Source organism: Salvelinus namaycush, chromosome 20 (assembly GCF_016432855.1).
Source record: "Salvelinus namaycush isolate Seneca chromosome 20, SaNama_1.0, whole genome shotgun sequence".
Taxonomy (NCBI): Eukaryota; Metazoa; Chordata; class Actinopteri; order Salmoniformes; family Salmonidae; genus Salvelinus; species Salvelinus namaycush.
Window position 1 is genome coordinate 53,803,421 of NC_052326.1, and position 22,208 is coordinate 53,825,628.

The following is a 22,208-nucleotide window of genomic DNA, read 5'->3' on the forward strand; positions in this document are numbered from 1 at the left end:
AGCCCGTACGGAAGTTGTAGCGATGAGACAAGATAGTAATTACTAGCGATTGGATACCACGAAAATTGGGGAGAAAATGGGCGAAAATTTTTAATTAAAAAAAAAAAAAAAAGTTAATTTGTGGAATTATATTTCCTTCTTAATGTGTTTGAGCCAATCAGTTGTGTTGTGACAAGGTAAGGGTTGGTATACAGAAGATAGCCCTATTTGGTAAAAGACCAAGTCCATCTTATGACAAGAACAGCTAATATAAGCAAAGAGAAACGACAGTCCATCATTACTTTAAGACATGAAGGTCAGTCAATACGGAACATGTATGTTATGACATCACTTCCTACAGTGTAAACATTGTCTGGTTTTGCTGTTTTGTGTTCTTCAAAACAGGAAGTGAATGTTGTACCTCTGGTAGCTGTGGATGTATTTCAGTAATATTTCGGTAAAATATTTGACCAACATTTTGGCTGAAGAACCTTCACCAGGGTGTACCTAATAGGTTGTTATCACGTCGTTACAGTGTACTATATTGATTGATTGGTTGAATGATGGATTAATTGGTTGATTGATTGGTCGATTGATTGATGTGTTGGCATTAGTATACTTACCATTGAAGGTGACACTGCGGATGTACTTGAGCAGTTTCTTGCCCCCAGCTAGGTCCATATCTTCACAGATCCCTGAGACATCGGGACACAGGTCTCTCTGCATGTTGTGAAGGGCATGGGCCATAGCGTACACCGCATCGATCACAAACTGAACCTTCCCCTCCTGTTCGTACTTCGAGTCAATCCCGATCCGCTCCTGGCCTGTGGATGAAAAGAGAAGAATATTCCAATATGTATTTTTGAATAGATCCTGCCTGACTTCCTGATTTGTACTGTATTTGTTTACTTAATACATTTCTTGTATGTGCTGTGTACGTAATTCAGATGTGTGTTGGCTGCCAAGTATAGCACATATGTAATGTTACGAAATTACTTCTGCCTAATAACTGGGTAAATACGGGACATTACTTGACAGTAGCAATCTGCAATTGCTACATCCGTATTAATGAATAATGTGTACCCATTGATTCTTGAAGAATATAACTTGTAAATGCCTGATGAGCTTAGTTCAAATCTTATTCTATTAGGATCCAAAATATAAGCTTGTTTTAGTTCAATGTTTGTAAACAATTTAAATATGAACAAATACTATATGAGGGGTGGGGGGGGGGGGGGGTTTAAACTGACATATGGAATTGTTTTAAGATGGTCATACTATGGATCATTTAGCTATTTGATTTAGAATTTTAGGACCATGTTAGGTATCCAAAAATCATATATATATATATATATTTTTTTAATAATATATTGAATTTGAACTTTACTACTATAGCCCAGAGAAATGCATTGAATAACACATTCATAAATGGCAAAAATGACAGTCAACAAATGTATAATAACGAAACAAGATTTTGAAGTGTTTGTCCTATATCTAGGAAATCTAAGAAAGCCCAGGAAATATATATTTAAATATATTTTTTTTTTACACATATTAAACAATTTTACGATCTGCTCTCTACCTTCTCCGGATTTATTTCATCACCTTGGAGACTTTTGGAGAATTACAACAAAAGTCTAAACCACTGTGTACTATACAAAACATTTTACCTTATAAGCCCTGTCTAAGCCAGGGGAGAAGAGTACTACTCAATCAATCAATCAAATGTATTTATAAAGCCCTTTTTACATCAGTAGATGTCACAAAGTGATAAACAGAAACCCAGCCTAAAACCCCAAACAGCAACAATGCAGATGTAGAAGCACCATGGCTAGGAATAACTCCCTAGAATTGCAGGAACCTACAGTAGGAAGAAACCTAGGAGAGGAACCAGGCTCTGAGGGGTGGCCAGTCCTCTTCTGGCTGTTCCCGGTGGAGATTATAAGAGTAGATGGGCATTAAGGCCAGATTGTTCTTCAAGATGTTCAAACGTTCATAGATGACTAGCAGGGTCAAATAATAATCACAGAGGGTGCAACAGATCAGTACCTCAGGAGTAAATGTAATTGGGCTTTTCATAGCCAAGCATTCAGAGGTCGAGACAGCAGGTGCGTCACAGAGAACGATAGAGAGAGAGTTGAAAACAGCAGATCCGGGACAAGGTAGCATGCCCTGTGAACAGGTCAGGGTTCCATAGCCGCAAGCAGAACAGTTGAAACTGGAGCAGCAGCACGGCCAGGTGGGGACAGCCAGGAATCATCAGGCCAGGTTGTCCTGAGGCATAGTATCATTTTTTTAATTGTTTTTTTTGTATTTGATGATTCATTGTATTTGGCCTTGACTGCTATTAGCCCATACAAATGCATTGAATAACAGATTCACTACATGGAGCAACAGATAGTCCCCCCCAAAAAAAAATTCTGAAGGAAGTTTGTTCTGAAGTGCCTGTCCTATATCTGAGACAGAACAGAAAATATTAGTATTTAACCCCTTATTTTGTCATTAAACAGACTCCATATATATTGTTTGTGACAGTCTCACCTTTACACAGACGGGCCATACTAGTGTGTAGCCCAAACTGTTCGGATGCTACAGACAGAAGTTGGCAGATCGGCTGTACCGACTTCAAACAAGTCCCAAGACGCTTGTGGGTCGTACAGCAAAACGTAGAAAAGGGGTCATAATAGTTTGTCGGCCAAACTGTTCCGACGCTACAAACAATTTTGTGAGAAGACCGATTTTTGGGATGTCTCATGGTTTGACAAACACCGCTCTAGCTCTGTCAGCTTTCACCACACATGCAGAAGTGTTACATCGGCGGATGTTGTGATTGTGACGCATCCAATGCAACAAAACCCAGATATCTCTAGTTTAAACTGAAGGATTTTCATGGGGATTTTGGGGGGGGATTATGCTAATTACATTTCAGTGGAGCGCAGACATCAACCTTAGGGGGTTAAATGATACCACACGGAGAGACATGTTCACATCTCAAATGTATTGTATGCCAGCGATTGTACACTGGCAAACAATGAGAATACAGGACACTTTTTCTGGGTTGTCATTGACATTTTCCCGAAAAATAATAACATTACAACCAATTTACATTGAGCAGACTTATTGAGGAAAATAATGGTTACAATATGATGATAATAACAACAGCAATGGTGAAGCCCAACGTGTGTTTGACCATCAAAATCCTAATCTCCTTTCTTCAAAGATTTGAATGACCTGTTACACTATCCATTATTCAATTTAGACCCAATCCTAATTTCTACTGCTTCATTTTGTCACATACGGGGCTTCTGTTAGGAAAAATAAAAAATAGCAGTTTGTTGTGTTAATTAACTCAAGGTATGTACAGTACATCATCTTACAAGACTCTGTAGAGAAAGGTTCCTTCCCTCTGTACATTTTGGTACTATTTCTGATTCCGCTGAAAGAAAATGACATTTAATTTCATCAGTTTTAATTTATACTACTTTTTTAGTTTTTATTTCTCTGACTTATTATGAAATGTTTTTACTTGAACACTTAGTCTGAGCATAAAATAATCAACTTTAACGTTAAATTAAATAAATAGGACAACTTGGGAAACAATAAAAAGAGGAAGACACAATGAACCACATTAAGCATTGAGATGGTGAAAGTTCACAAACGTGCTCTAGAATCTGTCATTGCAGAAATGCTTGATTCCCCTGAAAATATATAATACCAACAACGGAGTCAGGAATAACTGAAAGATTTGGAGTAGTTAAAATGGTTGCCCTAGGCTGGATCTGTATTCAGCATTGGCTTTGTTTTGACACACCCACACACACGCACACACTCACACACACGTGGTAGTGTAGCAACAGTGCAACCCAAATGTCTCCATGGCAATGTCTTACTGCTCCAGATTTCTTTTGATCTTTTGCAAATACCCAACAGAGCTTCCAACTTTAATTAGCAACTGTGTTTCCCGTAATAAATAATAAAACAAAATGAACACTAAAGAAAACACAATCTCACAACCATAAAATATCATTGGTACCTTGTGGCTCGTATCATCACCATATGACATACACATATAATCATTACATGCAATATACAGTACATTATCATTATACAGTGCATTCGGAAAGTATTCAGACGCCTTCACTTTTTCCACAGTTTGTTACGTTACAGCGTTTATCTAAAATGGATTAAAAACAAATTCCCTCGTCAATCTTCACACTATACACCAAAGGGAAAACAGATTTTTTTGACATTTTTACAAATGTCTTATGTAAATGTGATATTTCAAAAAAATTTAAGTATTCAGAAACTCTGCTTAGTACTTTGTTGAAGCACCTTTGGCAGCGATTACAGACTTGAGACTTCTTGGGTATGACACTACAATCTTGGCACACCTGTATTTGGGGAGTTTCTCCCATTCTTCTTTGCAGATCCTCTCAATTTCGGGCCAGGTTGGATGGGGAGTGTTCCTGAACAGCTATTTTCGGGTCTCTCCAGAGATGTTAGATCGGGTTCAAGTCCGGGCTCTGGCTGGCCCACTCAAGGACATTCAGAGACTTGTCCCGAAGTCACTTCTGCGTTGTCTTGGCTGTGTGCTTAGGGTCGTTGTCCTATTGGAAGGTGAACCTTCGCCCCATTCTGAGGTCTTGAGCCCTCTGGAGCAAGTTTTCATCAAGGATCTCTCTGTACTTTGCTCTGTTCATCTTTCTCTTGATCCTGACCAGTCTCCCAGTCCCTGCCGCTGAAAACATCCCCACAGCATCATCCTGCCACCACCATTCTTCACCATAGGGATGGTGCCAGGTTTCCTCCAGACGTTTCGGTTGGATTTCAGGGCAAAGAGTTCAACCTTGGTTTCATCAGACCAGATAATCTTGTTTCTCATGGTCTAAGAGTCCTATAGGTGCCTTTTGGCAAACTCCAAGCGGGCTGTCATGAGCCTTTTACTGAGGAGTGGCTTCCGTCTGGCCACTCTATCATAAAGGCCTGATTGGTGGAGTGCTGCAGAGATGGTTGTCCTTCTGGAAGGTTCTCCCATCTCCACAGAGGAACTCTCGAGGTTTGTCAGAGTGACCATCCCTGACCAAGGCCCGTCTTCCCCGAATGCTCAGTTTGGCCAGCTCTAGGAAGAGTCTTGGTGGTTCCAAACTTCTTCCATTTAAGAATGATGGAGGCCACTGTGTTCTTGGGGACCTAGAACCTTATCATCATATACCCAAAAACAAATACATTATCATTATACCCTATTAAACTCATATATGCATTATCATGACATACCCTATCATACACATAGACACTATCATGATATACCCTATCATACACATAGACACTATCATGATATACCCTATCATACACATAGACACTATCATGATATACCATATCAAACACATAGACAATATCATTATATACCCTATCAAACACATAGGCACATTATCATTATGTACCGTATCAAACAAACTCATTTACATTTGGACAAGGGACATTGGAATCTCTCTCTCCCCCCCAACACAGTGCATCATGGGAGCTTAGAATTTATCTCAGAGAAGATTGTTCCAGCCAGTAACATTTAAAGAGATGTTCTATTTCCTGCTCTATGATAGATTGGAGAAAGCATGTCACACTAATCACCCCTACAGTATTTGGTGCCGCTAAACGTTCACACGCTGAACGGGGTCAAAAGCAGGGGAGATGGTTACTTCTCTCCTCCTTTCCATATTATCCTGGAACCCAATCCCCATGCGGCTGAGTAACGGCTGAGTTTAATTTTCAGTAAACAGTAAACATGGTATACTGTATAAGTTGATGGTTTTGTGCCATTTTTGAGTGTAATTGCTGGAATGAGATATAAAGTGCAGCCAAAAATGTCATGCAAACAGATATTTATTTTATCACAGTGAACAGAAATGCACATGTACTAAGGTGAATGGTGTTTTGTGGCAGCTTCCTGAAACAATGTACTGGAAGACTACTTTGCTTAGAACATGGTAACAGAACGTGTTCTCAAATGCGTATTTAGCTGCTAGTAAAACCACCAAACATTGTGTTAGGGTGCATGACATTTTTGGCTGCACTTTATATCTCATGAGGATTGGGTTCCAGGATAATATGTAGAGGAGGAGAGAAGCAACTACTATCTCTCCTGCTTTTGACCCCGTTCGGTATGTGAACGTTTAGTAGCCGCCAAATACTGTAGAGGTGATTAAGGTCAGCAATAATAGATCTATTTCCACTGTTGGTCAGCCATGAAGGGTATTGCTGACAAAAAGAACGGGGGAGACATGAACTGTTTGTTCTGTGGCAGCAATAAGCTTCCGTAGCAGGGTGAGAAATGTGAAGATGAAGAAACAGTCAACCAAAATTAGACAAACAGGGAGACACGGTGAGAGGAAGGAAACGTCCTGTTAAATCCTGTCCTAATCATCGCATTACGTCTGGTTAAAGAGGGAGGCGGCGCCAGCAGCTAACACGCCACGCAAGTAATAATCCAACAGAGAGGAGGGAGGGCTGCTAATTAATGTAGGACAGGACAGAAAAATAAAAGGCATAGAACTCCTAAGATATGGTAGTGTTCTAATGGCTAACCAGGTACAGTAGTGTTATAATGGCTAACCAGGTACAGTAGTGTTATAATGGCTAACCAGGTACAGTGGTATTACAATGCATAACCAGGTACAGTAGTGTTATAATGGCTAACCAGGTACAGTAGTGTTATAATGGCTAACCAGGTACAGTGGTATTACAATGGATAACCAGGTACAGTAGTGTTATAATGGATAACCAGGTACAGTAGTGTTATAATGGCTAACCAGGTACAGTGGTATTACAATGGATAACCAGGTACAGTAGTGTTATAATGGATAACCAGGTAGAGTAGTGTTATAATGGCTAACCAGGTACAGTGGTATTATAATGGATAACCAGGTAGGGTGGAATTACAATGGCTAGTCAGGTACGGTGGTATTACAATGGATAACCAGGTACAGTAGTGTTATAATGGCTAACCAGGTACAGTGGTATTACAATGGATAACCAGGTAGGGTGGAATTACAATGGCTAGTCAGGTATAGTAGTATTATAATGGCTAGTCAGGTATAGCAGGATTATAATGGCTAGCCAGGTATAGCAGTATTATAATGGCTAGTCAGGTATAGTAGTATTATAATGGCTAGTCAGGTATAGCAGTATTATAATGGCTAGTCAGGTATAGCAGGATTATAATGGCTAGTCAGGTATAGTAGTATTATAATGGCTAGCCAGGTATAGCAGTATTATAATGGCTAGTCAGGTATAGCAGTATTACAATGGCTAGTCAGGTATAGTAGTATTATAATGGATAGTCAGGTATAGCAGGATTATAATGGATAGTAGTATTATAATGGCTAGCCAGGTATAGCAGTATTATAATGGCTAGTCAGGTATAGTAGTATTATAATGGCTAGCCAGGTATAGCAGTATTATAATGGTTAGTCAGGTATAGCAGTATTATAATGGCTAGCCAGGTAAAGCAGTATTATAATGGCTAGTCAGGTATAGTAGTATTATAATGGCTAGCCAGGTATAGCAGTATTATAATGGCTAGCCAGGTATAGCAGTATTATAATGGCTAGCCAGGTATAGTAGTATTATAATGGCTAGTCAGGTATAGTAGTATTATAATGGCTAGTCAGGTATAGCAGGATTATAATGGCTAGCCAGGTATAGCAGTATTATAATGGCTAGTCAGGTATAGCAGGATTATAATGGCTAGCCAGGTATAGCAGTATTATAATGGCTAGTCAGGTATAGCAGTATTATAATGGCTAGTCAGGTATAGTAGTATTATAATGGATCGTCAGGTATAGTAGTATTATAATGGATATTAGTATTGTAATGGCTAGCCAGGTATAGCAGTATTATAATGGCTAGTCAGGTAGAGCAGTATTGTAATGGCTAGCCAGGTATAGCAGTATTATAATGGCTAGTAGTATTATAATGGCTAGTCAGGTATAGTAGTATTATAATGGATAGTAGTATTGTAATGGCTAGTCAGGTATAGTAGTATTATAATGGCTAGCCAGGTATAGCAGTATTATAATGGCTAGTCAGGTATAGTAGTATTATAATGGATAGTAGTATTATAATGGCTGGTCAGGTATAGTATCATTTTAATGGCTAGTCATGTATAGCAGTATTATAATGGTTAGTCAGGTATAGTAGTATTGTAATAGTTAGTCAGGTATAGTAGTATTGTAATGGCTAGCCAGGAATAGCAGTATTATAATGGCTAGTCAGGTATAGTAGTATTGTAATGGCTAGCCATGTATAGTAGTATTATAATGGACATTAGTATTGTAATGGCTAGTCAGGTATAGTAGTATTATAATGGCTAGCCAGGTATAGTAGTATTATAATGGATAGTAGTATTGTAATGGCTAGTCAGGTATAGCAGAATTATAATGGCTAGTCAGGTATAGTAGTATTGTAATGGCTAGCCAGGTATAGCAGTATTATAATGGCTAGTCAGGTATAGTAGTATTGTAATGGCTAGCCAGGTATATCAGTATTATAATGGCTAGTCAGGTATAGTAGTATTGTAATGGCTAGTCAGGTATAGTAGTATTATAATGGCTAGTAGTATTGTAATGGCTAGCCAGGTATAGCAGTATTATAATGGCTAGTCAGGTATAGTAGTATTATAATGGATAGTAGTATTGTAATGGCTAGCCAGGTATAGCAGGATTATAATGGCTAGTCAGGTATAGTAGTATTATAATGGCTAGTAGTATTATAATGGCTAGCCAGGTATAGCAGTATTATAATGGCTAGTCAGGAATAGTAGTATTATACTGGATAGTAGTATTGTAATGGCTAACCAGGTATAGCAGGATTATAATGGCTAGCCAAGTATAGTAGTATTATAATGGCTAGCCAGGTATATCAGTATTATAATGGCTAGTCAGGTATAGTAGTATTGTAATGGCTAGTCAGGTATAGTAGTATTATAATGGTTAGCCAGGTATAGTAGTAGTATAATGGCTAGCCAGGTATAGCAGGATTATAATGGCTAGCCAGGTATAGTAGTATTATAATGGCTAGCCAGGTATAGTAGTATTATAATGGCTAGCCAGGTATAGTAGTATTATAATGGCTAGTCAGGTATAGCAGTATTATAATGGCTAGTCAGGTATAGTAGTATTATAATGGCTAGCCAGATATAGTAGTATTATAATGGTTAGCCAGGTATAGTAGTATTATAATGGCTAGCCATGTTTAGTAGTATTGTAATGGCTAGCCAGGTATAGTAGTATTGTAATGGCTAGTCAGGTATAGTAGTATTGTAATGGCTAGCCAGGTATAGTAGTATTGTAATGGCTAGTCAGGTATAGTAGTATTATAATGGTTAGCCAGGTATAGTAGTGTTATAATGGCTAGCCATGTTTAGTAGTATTGTAATGGCTAGTCAGGTATAGTAGTATTGTAATGGCTAGTCAGGTATAGTAGTATTGTAATGGCTAGTCAGGTATATTAGTATTGTAATGGCTAGTCAGGTATAGTCGTTTTGTAATGGCTAGTCAGGTATAGTAGTATTGTAATGGCTAGTCAGGTATAGCAGTATTGTAATGGCTAGTCAGGTATAGTAGTAGGGTAATGGCTAGTCAGGTTTAGTAGTATTGTAATGGCTAGTCAGGTAGAGTAGTATTGTAATGGCTAGTCAGGTATAGTAGTATTGTAATGGCTAGTCAGGTATAGTAGTATTGTAATGGCTAGTCAGGTATAGCAGTATTGTAATGGCTAGTCAGGTATAGTAGTATTGTAATGGCTAGTCAGGTATAGTAGTATTGTAATGGCTAGCCAGGTATAGTAGTATTGTAATGGCTAGTCAGGTATAGCAGTATTGTAATGGCTAGTCAGGTATAGTAGTATTGTAATGGCTAGTCAGGTATAGTAGTATTGTAATGGCTAGCCAGGTATAGTAGTATTGTAATGGCTAGTCAGATATAGTAGTATTGTAATGGCTAGTCAGGTATAGTAGTATTGTAATGGCTAGCCAGGTATAGAAGTATTGTAATGGCTAGCCAGGTATAGTAGTATTGTAATGGCTAGTCAGGTATAGTAGTATTGTAATGGCTAGCCAGGTATAGTAGTATTGTAATGGCTAGCCCTTCCTCACTGGAAACACCAAAGCCTGTTCTCCCATCCCTCACTGCAAACACCAGACCCCAAATTCCCTCCCTCTCTGGAAACACCAGACTCTGTTCTCTTTCCCACCCTCACTAGAAACACCAGACCCTGTTCTCTTTCCCACCCTCACTGGAAACACCAGACCCTGTTCTCTTTCCCTCCATCACTGGAAACACCAGACCCTGTTCTCTTTCCCTCCATCACTGGAAACATCAGACCCTGTTCTCTTTCCCTCCCTCACTAGAAACACCAGACCCTGTTCTCTTTCCCTCCATCACTGGAAACACCAGACCCTGTTCTCTTTCCCTCCATCACTGGAAACACCAGACCCTGTTCTCTTTCCCTCCATCACTGGAAACACCAGACCCTGTTCTCTTTCCCTCCCTCACTAGAAACACCAGTCTCTGATATCTCGTCCCTCACTGGAAACACCAGACCCTGTTCCCTTTCCCTCCCTCACTGGAAACATCAGAACCTGTTCTCTTTCCCTCCTACACTGGAAACACCATACTCTGATCTCTCCTCGCTCACTTCACTGGAAACATCAGAACCTGTTCTCTTTCCCACCCTCACTGGAAACACAAAACCATGTTTTCTTTCCCTCCCTCACTGGAAACATCAGAACCTGTTCTCTTTCCCACCCTCACTGGAAACACAAGACCATGTTCTCTTTCCCACCCTCACTGGAAACACCAGACTCTTTTCTCTTTCCCACCCTCTCTGGAAACACAAAACCATGTTCTCTTTCCCACCCTCACTGGAAACACCAGACCCTGTTCTCTTTCCCTCCATCACTGGAAACACCAGACCCTGTTCTCTTTCCCTCCATCACTGGAAACATCAGACCCTGTTCTCTTTCCCTCCCTCACTAGAAACACCAGACCCTGTTCTCTTTCCCTCCATCACTGGAAACACCAGACCCTGTTCTCTTTCCCTCCATCACTGGAAACACCAGACCCTGTTCTCTTTCCCTCCATCACTGGAAACTCCAGACCCTGTTCTCTTTCCCTCCCTCACTAGAAACACCAGTCTCTGATATCTCGTCCCTCACTGGAAACACCAGACCCTGTTCCCTTTCCCTCCCTCACTGGAAACATCAGAACCTGTTCTCTTTCCCTCCCTCACTGGAAACACCATACTCTGATCTCTCCTCGCTCACTTCACTGGAAACATCAGAACCTGTTCTCTTTCCCACCCTCACTGGAAACACAAAACCATGTTTTCTTTCCCTCCCTCACTGGAAACATCAGAACCTGTTCTCTTTCCCACCCTCACTGGAAACACAAGACCATGTTCTCTTTCCCACCCTCACTGGAAACACCAGACTCTTTTCTCTTTCCCACCCTCTCTGGAAACACAAAACCATGTTCTCTTTCCCACCCTCACTGGAAACACAAGACCATGTTCTCTTTCCCACCCTCACTGCAAACACCAGACTCTTTTCTCTTTCCCACCCTCTCTGGAAACACAAAACCATGTTCTCTTTCCCACCCTCACTGGAAACACAAAACCATGTTCTCTTTCCCACCCTCACTGGAAACACAAGACCATGTTCTCTTTCCCACCCTCACTGGAAACACCAGACTCTTTTCTCTTTCCCACCCTCTCTGGAAACACAAAACCATGTTCTCTTTCCCACCCTCACTGGAAACACAAGACCATGTTCTCTTTCCCACCCTCACTGGAAACACAAAACCATGTTCTCTTTCCCACCCTCACTGGAAACACCAGACTCTGTTCTCTTTCCCTCCATCACTGGAAACACCAGACTCTGTTCTCTTTCCCACCCTCTCTGGAAACACAAAACCATGTTCTCTTTCCCACCCTCACTGGAAACACAAAACCATGTTCTCTTTCCCACCCTCACTGGAAACACAAGACCCTGTTTTCTTTCCCTCCCTCACTGGAAACATCAGAACCTGTTCTCTTTCCCACCCTCACTGGAAACACAAAACCATGTTTTCTTTCCCTCCCTCACTGGAAACATCAGAACCCGTTCTCTTTCCCACCCTCACTGGAAACACCAGACTCTGTTCTCTTTCCCACCCTCACTGGAAACACCAGACTCTGTTCTCTTTCCCACCCTCACTGGAAACACCAGACTCTGTTCTCTTTCCCACCCTCACTGGAAACATCAGAACCTGTTCTCTTTCCCACCCTCACTGGAAACACAAAACCATGTTTTCTTTCCCTCCCTCACTGGAAACATCAGAACCTGTTCTCTTTCCCACCCTCACTGGAAACACCAGACTCTGTTCTCTTTCCCACCCTCACTGGAAACACAAGACCATGTTCTCTTTCCCACCCTCACTGGAAACACCAGACTCTTTTCTCTTTCCCACCCTCTCTGGAAACACAAAACCATGTTCTCTTTCCCACCCTCACTGGAAACACAAAACCATGTTCTCTTTCCCACCCTCACTGGAAACACAAGACCCTGTTTTCTTTCCCTCCCTCACTGGAAACATCAGAACCTGTTCTCTTTCCCACCCTCACTGGAAACACAAAACCATGTTTTCTTTCCCTCCCTCACTGGAAACATCAGAACCCGTTCTCTTTCCCACCCTCACTGGAAACACCAGACTCTGTTCTCTTTCCCACCCTCACTGGAAACACCAGACTCTGTTCTCTTTCCCACCCTCACTGGAAACACCAGACTCTGTTCTCTTTCCCACCCTCACTGGAAACATCAGAACCTGTTCTCTTTCCCACCCTCACTGGAAACACAAAACCATGTTTTCTTTCCCTCCCTCACTGGAAACATCAGAACCTGTTCTCTTTCCCACCCTCACTGGAAACACCAGACTCTGTTCTCTTTCCCACCCTCACTGGAAACACAAGACCATGTTCTCTTTCCCACCCTCACTGGAAACACCAGACTCTTTTCTCTTTCCCACCCTCTCTGGAAACACAAAACCATGTTCTCTTTCCCACCCTCACTGGAAACACAAAACCATGTTCTCTTTCCCACCCTCACTGGAAACACAAGACCCTGTTTTCTTTCCCTCCCTCACTGGAAACATCAGAACCTGTTCTCTTTCCCACCCTCACTGGAAACACAAAACCATGTTTTCTTTCCCTCCCTCACTGGAAAAATCAGAACCTGTTCTCTTTCCCACCCTTACTGGAAACACCAGACTCTTTTCTCTTTCCCACCCTCTCTGGAAACACAAAACCATGTTCTCTTTCCCACCCTCACTGGAAACACAAAACCATGTTCTCTTTCCCACCCTCACTGGAAACACAAGACCCTGTTTTCTTTCCCTCCCTCACTGGAAACATCAGAACCTGTTCTCTTTCCCACCCTCACTGGAAACACAAAACCATGTTTTCTTTCCCTCCCTCACTGGAAACACCAGACTCTGTTCTCTTTCCCACCCTCACTGGAAACACCAGACTCTGATCTCTCCTCCTACACTGGAAACACCAGACTCTGATCTCTCCTCCTACACTGGAAACACCAGACTCTGATCTCTCCTCCTACACTGGAAACACCAGACTCTGATCTCTCCTACCCTATCAGAATCCCAGGACCCATATTGCCCCTGCAGCATAATGTAATCCTTACAACAGCAGCATGTGCTTCCCCTACTGTCGTCCCACTCTGTTCCTTGATGTGTGCAAATTGGCCTCACACAGCTCGCTGCCTGCCTGCCTGCCTAGCTGGCTGCCTGGCTGTCTCCAGGCGAAGGGGCTAAACTACAAAAGCATGTTCCACCTAGATAGGAGAGGGGAACCACAGCCAGAGCAGGGTTAGTGATCTGAGCTACTGCTAACAGTGACACGTTCATACCATCACACCGGACGTGGCTTTTTTACCTTGGGGTCTCATTATATATTCGGATAGGTAATAACTGGAGATTGGTAATCATGTGTTCATGCTAATGAACTATGACTCTGATCAATGTGTGTGTTATGTTAAAAAAAAGGTACAGCATTCACTCCTGCTGAAATCTCACACTGGAGGCCTAAGTGGCTTGTCATGGGGATAAGTTATTAAGAAGTCTTGGTGTGGAGAATTAGAATACCTACATGTAGCTAGATGTTAATCATGTTTCATATAAACAATAAAAAGGTATTTCAACGTATATGCTTCTGAGTGGTGTTATTGTTTGCACACTGTGTTGTGAATCTTTCAAGGTGATCAAAATGTTTTTTTGTTTGTTGCTTGTTTCATAATTAACCACTACAGTTATTCAACATACTTCTAAGAGATTACGCTTTATTTGGAGGATTAGCATATGGAGATAGTTTAAACTATTTTCATAATTCATCCGTTTTGTTTGTTAACTAAAAAGGGTACACCCGGCAACAGCCAGAAGAGGACTGGCCACCGTTCAGATCCTTGTTCCTCTACCCGGCACAGCCAGAAGAGGACTGGCCACCCTTCAGATCCTTGTTCCTCTACCCGGCACAGCCAGAAGAGGACTGGCCACCCTTCAGATCCTTGTTCCTCTACCCGGCAACAGCCAGAAGAGGACTGGCCACCGTTCAGATCCTTGTTCCTCTACCCGGCACAGCCAGAAGAGGACTGGCCACCGTTCAGATCCTTGTTCCTCTACCCGGCACAGCCAGAAGAGGACTGGCCACCGTTCAGATCCTTGTTCCTCTACCCGGCACAGCCAGAAGAGGACTGGCCACCGTTCAGATCCCTATTCCTCTACCCGGCACAGCCAGAAGAGGACTGGCCACCCCTCAGAGCCTGGTTCCTCTCTAAGTTTCTTTCTAGGTTCCTGCCTTTCTAGGGCGTTTTTCCTTGCAACTGTAATTCTGTCTACATCTGCATTGCTTGCTGTTTGGGGTTTTATAATGGGTTTCTGTCCATCACTATGTGACATCTGCTGATGTAAAAAGGGCTTTATAAATACATTTGATTTGATACAGCAGTTTCTGAAGGTACAGTCGTCATATCACTACCACTGACCTCTCAGCCTGTTAACACTGCAGGCCGTTTATTACCTAGGTGTCTCATTATGGGGCTTAGGTATTACTGGGGATCAGTAGGGTACTACCTAGGTGTCTCATTATGGGGCTTAGGTATTACTGGGGATCAGTAGGGTACTACCTAGGTGTCTCATTATGGGGCTTAGGTATTACTGGGGATCAGTAGGGTACTACCTAGGTGTCTCATTATGGGGCTTAGGTATTACTGGGGATCAGTAGGGTACTACCTAGGTGTCTCATTATGGGGCTTAGGTATTACTGGGGATCAGTAGGGTACTACCTAGGTGTCTCATTATGGGGCTTAGGTATTACTGGGGATCAGTAGGGTACGTATCCGGAGATTGTTAAAAATCTAGACTTGAGGATGACGAATAATGTTTTTTTAATGTCAATTAATTAAGTACAGATTCAAAAAAGGTATTTGTTATATCATAAAAAGGTACTGTCCGTCTCTGAGGTTGCTTTGGTTGAATGCTCTCACACCTCTCACACTGGAGGTAGACGTCTTATAGGGAATAGTGTACCCACCTAGAGATTGTACTTGGAGTTGTTAATCATGTTTTTAATGATAATCAAGTAATTGTGTCTTGTAATGTGTTAAAAAAAAAAGTACAGAAGTCACTGAAGCTACTGCAGTAATAGTGGAGGTGTCTTGTTAAAGGGGATTAGGTATGGTAGGATACCGACAGGAAATGGCTGTTATTAATCATGTTTTCATGTTAATTAGTGCACTTGCCTCACTAAGAAATCTTACTGTTTAAACTCTGACAAAAAACAGAGATGTTAGATAGTTTCAGTTCTAAGAAACATAAGTGATCTGCTTTCAAATCTGAAAATGGATCTCGATGGTTCTACAGTTGTCTCAAAGAAAAGTGTGAAGGACCTCAGCATTATTCTGGACCCTGATCTCCCTCCTTTATGGACGAACATATACAAAATATTTAAAGAGCAGCTTTTTTACATCTTCGAAAAACATTGCAAAATAAAATTTGCCCAAAAATGCTGCTTTTGTAACTTCAAGATTAGTGTACTGCAATGCTCTACTCTCCGGCTACCCGGATAAAGCACTAAATAAACTTCATTTAGTGCTAAACACAGCTGCTATAACCTTGACTAGAACCAAAATATTTGATCATATTACTCCAGTGCTAGCTTCTCTACACTGACTTCCTGTTAAGGCCAGGGTTGATTTCAAAGTGTTACTGCTATCATACTAAGCATTACATGGACTTGCTCCTACCAGACGATTTGGTCCTGCCCTACATACCTACATGTACGCTACGGTCACAAGACTCAGACCTCCTTATTGTTCCTAGAATTTCTAAGCAAAAAGCTGGAGGCAGGGCTTTCTCCTATAGAGTTCCATTTTTATTAAATAGTCTGTCGATCCATGTGAAAGATGCAGACTCAATCTCGACCTTTAAGTCTTTACTGAAGACTCATCTCTTCAGTAGGTCTTATGATTGAGTGTAGTTTGGCCCAGGGGTGCGAAGGTGAATGGCAAGGTACTGGATTGACAAACCTCCTTTGCTGTCTCTGCCTGGCCGGCTCCCCTCTCTCCACTGGGATTCTCTATCTCTGACCCTATTACAAGGGCTGAGTCACTGGTTCTCTCACGCTCTTCCATCATTCCTGTCCTCGGCTCGTGCAGCGGAGGAGATCTTCGTGGACTATACTCGGCCTTGTCTCAGAGTAGTAAATTAGGGACCTGTTGATATCCCTTTGGTGGTGTGGGGGCTTTGCTTTTGCAAAGGTGGGTGGGGTTATATCCTCCCAGGTTCTCTGCCCCCCCCCCCTCCCTATACCTACTGATTATGATTTGACCTTGCTGGTCATCTACAGTATGAACGTTTCAACAGCTTGAAGAACAATCTGGCCTAAAACCTGTACATTTTTGCTAATTTGCATGTAAATCGATCTGTGGACACCACATTAACTGAGGTTCCTGGTTCTCACAGACATAGTTGTATATCTTTTTTTTTTTTTACCTGTGTTACGAAGGACGTGAAATTTGAAACCACTTGACGCTGGGATGTACCTCCTACCATTTCATTCACTCTTACGACTGTCCATCAACTCCAGACTGAACGTTACCTCACAGCCACTGACAAAGCACATGCCTGCAATCTTTACATTGTAGAGTAGCAGGAGAGAGTTGTTTCATCACTATAGCGATTGATTTATAGCCATTATTCTAAAATCTAAAAACTATTTTTCTTTGTCATAGATGGACAAGATTAGTATGAAATGAAAGGTGCATTTTTGTACAAGTTCAGGAAGCCAAGCTAGAGCTCTGTGAGACATTCACAACGATGGGACAGATGTTTTGATCAAGAGAGCCCTTTAGAAAATACGAAGATTTTCTCTAACAGTAAACACACAAATATGTATTTTACTGTTACAAGGAAGGTGAAATCTTATAGTTAATAGTTGTATCATTTGATTATACTATATTTAGAAAGAATATACAGTTGAAGTCAGAAGTTTACATACACTTAGGTTGGAGTTTTTAAAACTCGTTTTTCAACCACTCAACGCATTTCTTGTTAACTATAGTTTTGGCAAGTCGGTTAGGACATCTACTTTGTGCGTGACACAAGTCATTTTTCCAACAATTATTTACAGACAGATTATTTCACTTAGAATTCACTGTATCACAATTCCAGTGGGTCAGAATCTAAGTTGACTGTGCCTTTAAACAGCTTGGAAAATTCCAGAAAATTATGTCATGGCTTTAGAAGCTTCTGATAGGCTAATTGAAATAACTTGAGTCAATTGGAGGTGTAGCTGTGGATATATTTCAAGGCCTACCTTCAAACTCAGTGCCTCTTTGCTTGACATCATGGGGAAATCAAAAGAAATCAGCCATGACCTCAGAAAAAAAAATGTGGACCTCCACAAGTCTGGTTCATCCTTGGGAGCAATTTCCAAACGCCTGAAGGTATCACGTTTATCTGTACGAACAATAGTACGCAAGTATAAACACCATGGGACCACACAGCCGTCATACCACTCAGGTAGGAGTTCTGTCTCCTAAAGATGAACGTACTTTGGTAAGAAAACTGCAAATCAATCCCAGAACAACAGCAAAGGACCTTGGGAAGATGCTGGAGGAAACAGGTACAAAAGTATCTATATCCACAGTAAAACGAGTCCTATATCGACATAACCTGAATGGCCGCTCAGCAAGGAAGAAGCTACTGCTAAATGTATTTGGCTAAGGTGTATGTAAACTTCTGACTTCAACTGTAAGTTATTTCAAGCCTTATTGATACAGTTTTTGATGAATAGGAAATACATAATTTCAAATATTATTGAGTTATGTTTACAAATAATTTAATTTAATTAACAAAAAAGTTAATTAAACGACACCTCCACCTACTGCACTATCACCAGATAAACATCACACCTGTAGTATTTCTTCATGTTTCCTGTGGCTAAACTATACCACACTTATTCCACAGAAAGAAACACCTTGCTTGTAGATTTATAATGTAAAATCTGTTTTCTGACATTCTCATTAAGAATGCTTCAAGGCTTAACTTGTCAGTCTTCCACCGTGTCTCATCCAGCCTGCTGTGCCGGTAGTATTGTACAAGTCAATCATCCTGAAATACAGGCTGAGTCTCAAATGGCACCTTATTTTCTATGTAGTGCACTACTTTTGACCATGACTCATAGGAAATGCGGTGCCATTTGGAATGCAGAACCCACAGCAGAGAGGAGATATGGATAGGGATGAAGCCAGGCTCATTATGTAATGGAAGGGCTCAGCTAAGCTCAGCTCGGACTAGGGGACTTGAGCTCTTCTTTATGGTGTTGCGTTCTAATGCAAGGGGAAAAACTTGAAACAAACAAGAAAGAGAGTCATTGAAGAAGCAGCATGTTGTTTGTTGGGCAGTGATCTTCAGTCATTGAAAAAGCAGCATGTTGTTTGGTGGGCAGTGATCTTCAGTCATTGAAGAAGCAGCATGTTGTTTGGTGGGCAGTGATCTTCAATTCAATCATTGAAGAAGCAGCATGTTGTTTGGTGGGCAGTGATCTTCAATTCAATCATTGAAGAAGCAGCATGTTGTTTGGTGGGCAGTGATCTTCAATTCAATGAATCATACATATGAGACTGCAGTAGAGTAGGTTGCGTGCACAGAAAGAAAACTGTTGTGGGTTGAACTTCCTCAGCAAAAGAGTGGTGTTCAATACCACTGCATTGATTTTAAACCCTATCATCCACACCTACAACAAGAGTACCAAGCCTTAGGGTGGTTACTGTACATCATTGCAGAGCGCAGAATAAAACATTACCAAGTGGTGTTCAGAGAACAGCAATGTGTTGCAGATCCTGTCATACACCTACTACAATGTCATATGATTAAAGAGTTAAAATGTTTAGGGTAATAAAGTACAACCTTGTTGAGTTCTCCAAAATCTATTATAGGCCTATGACCATGCCCTATGATTAAATAACAATATTTAATGGGTTTAAAGTACAACTTTGTCATGTGCAGAAACAAAATGGCTACCTGTGCACTTCCTGCTGGTGTCTTCCTTCTTGGAGGAACTCATTAGTTTACAGTTGAAGTTCTCCTCCCAGTATTCTGCGAACCAAACGTTCCTGCGGTTGTTCTCCAGAGTCCGCGATGTGAAGTATGCGTCAAACCCTGGAAATAAAAGACAGATAAGTAAGTCTTAGAACAAGTAGAACAAGTCTTAGAACAAGTCTTAGAACAAGTCTTAGAACAAGTCTTAGGCCTCAAGAGTATCTTTGTTTAACAATCCACTGTTTGTGTAGAAAAAAGGCATGTGGGCAAAAACCCCTCTAACTTAGACTGACTATACATTATTCCCATTACGTAAGACACTTTTAGTTTCAAGCTTTATCAATGTCCAGTTCCTAGATCAGAATAGACCCTCGATCCCCTGCTGAAATAGACCCTGTGAAACCAATTGCACAAACACATCCATTCCCTGGCTGGCTCCATTGCCAATAGGGATGGAGCCTATACGTGTCAGGAATTAAAGCTGATGAGTAAATCAGTAGAACTGTCCTTCAGCCTTGAGCTTGCTTTGACATGACATCACCTTCTGGAACAGAGAATAAATGTTTGCAGCTTTTTGACACACGCTAGTTTGTTATTTTTCCTATTTCAGATCTACTTTAAAATAGGACATCATTCTAGAGAGTTAAAATTTCTCTGTGTCTTTATATGCTTCTTCCAACCATAACACCGTCAAACCTGCTCCAATATAATGCATCACACCATGACCTTCCCCCAGCGTTGTTTCAATGGCCTAAAAAGGAGAACAGAGTTGCTAATAGATTCTAGTTTAATTGCCTCTCTTACAGTGTGTACCAGCGAGAGAGACTACAGGGGAAAACCAGTTAATCAATTGAACCTTGGCGACAACAGAGCAAAGTCTTCTGTTGTTTTTATAGCCAAGAATGGTTAAAACCCGAGTTTGCAGAGTTCTACAAGACTGACTGTTAGCCTACTGAGCTAAATCATTTGGCTTTACCTTAGGGGGAGCTAATGGAAGACTTCAGTGTCCATTACGTAACTGGATTACTGTCCTATCTCAATAATTGTATTGTGTAAAATCGATAGGTAGCATGAACGTCTATCATCTGGCAGTGTTAGTTAAGATGTCTTTGCCCCAACAGTAATGTCACAGTAATAATAACGTTTTGAGATTGAAATGATGATCCTGACCTTGTCTGGTACTTTTTTTGTGAAAAAGCCCCCAGTTCAATATCTTTTTTTTTTCTATTTTTTTTTATTTAACCTTTATTTAAACTATAGTCCTGGTTCAATAAAGCTAGAGGTATGACATAATGACTACAACTTAAATAGATCCATTACAGAAAGCCTCACACCCATCATCTCATAGGGTCAACGCACAATTGGCCCAGCGTCGTCCGGGTTAAAGGAGGGTTTGGCCGGGGTAGGCCGTCATTGTAAAAAAAAAAATTTGGTCTTAACTGGCTAAATAAAGGTTAAATAACAGACGAACCTTGAATGAGAAGGAGATATTTGCACAACATTGTTAACTGACAATGTAAATAAATTAATATTTCTCCCACCATTGGTAACTGCCGACCAATACTGCTGCAGTAGCAAGTTGTTAATTATGGTGATAATAATTACAGCATCCTAATTATAAAGGGGACATGACAACAAAGTGAACACAGTGAACACATAATGCTGACCCAGTGTGTGTTTGTGTGTTTTTGTGTGTGTGTCCATGTGTGTGTGTGTCCATGTGTGTGTGTGTCCTGCGTGTGTGTGTCCTGCGTGTGTGTGTCCTGCGTGTGTGTGTCCTGCGTGTGTGTGCCCTGCGTGTGTGTGCCCTGCGTGTGTGTGTGTGTGTGTGTGTGTGTGTGTGTGTGTGTGTGTGTGTGTGTGTGTGTGTGTGTGTGTGTGTGTGTGTGTGTGTGTGTGTGTGTGTGTGTGTGTGTGTGTGTGTGTGTGTGTGTGTGTATATACAAGGACTCCTCAGTAACAGTGACTACTACCACATAAGATAAGGGCTCTGCCACTCCACGTCTCCCCAGACCAGAGTCCAGGAACGGACAAGAGACAAGCCATGTAGTGGTTGCTGGTAGGACATAAGATGTGATGACCACCTGAATGGCACCCTATTCCCTTTAAAGTGCACTACTTTTGACTAGGGCCCTATAGAGCTCTGGTCAAAAGTAGTGCACTACAAAGGGAATAGGGTGCCATTTTGGATGCATTCCAGGTAAATGCTGCTGTTAGCTGCTCTGAACCCTGTGTAGAGAAGAGGCTAACAGAATAACAGCACAGGTCACCATCCCTCAGTGAACACAGCAGCACCCTGTCACCACTCACAGTGTGTGCATCCCAAATGGCAATCTGTTCCCGACATAGGGCTCCAGTCAAAAGTAAGGCACTACCCTATTGGGCTCTGGTCAAATGTAGTGCACTATAAAGCTAATAGGATGCCATTTGGAATGCAGACCACATATCTGTGTGATTCCCGCAGTACGGTGTCACTTCTCAATATGTATCTCTTCTGATCAGAGCGGTGATCTGTGGGGCTTAACGGCGCATGGCCGCATGGCCGCATGGCTAACACCGTGAGATGTCCAGTACCGAACGACATCAAAG

At 41.4% G+C, this 22,208-nt stretch overlaps 1 protein-coding gene across 1 annotated transcript in view; it reads right to left on the bottom strand.

Annotated features, from left to right (window-relative positions):
• Positions 1-22,208, bottom strand: part of LOC120064874 (metabotropic glutamate receptor 7) — a 410,691-nt gene that overhangs the window by 134,640 nt on the left and 253,843 nt on the right. The window contains exons 5-6 of the mRNA XM_039015466.1: positions 19,602-19,739; positions 520-803 (exon numbers count right to left, since the gene is read on the bottom strand). Coding sequence (XP_038871394.1) covers positions 520-803; positions 19,602-19,739 — 422 coding nt within the window. The remainder of the gene's footprint in view (positions 1-519; positions 804-19,601; positions 19,740-22,208) is intronic.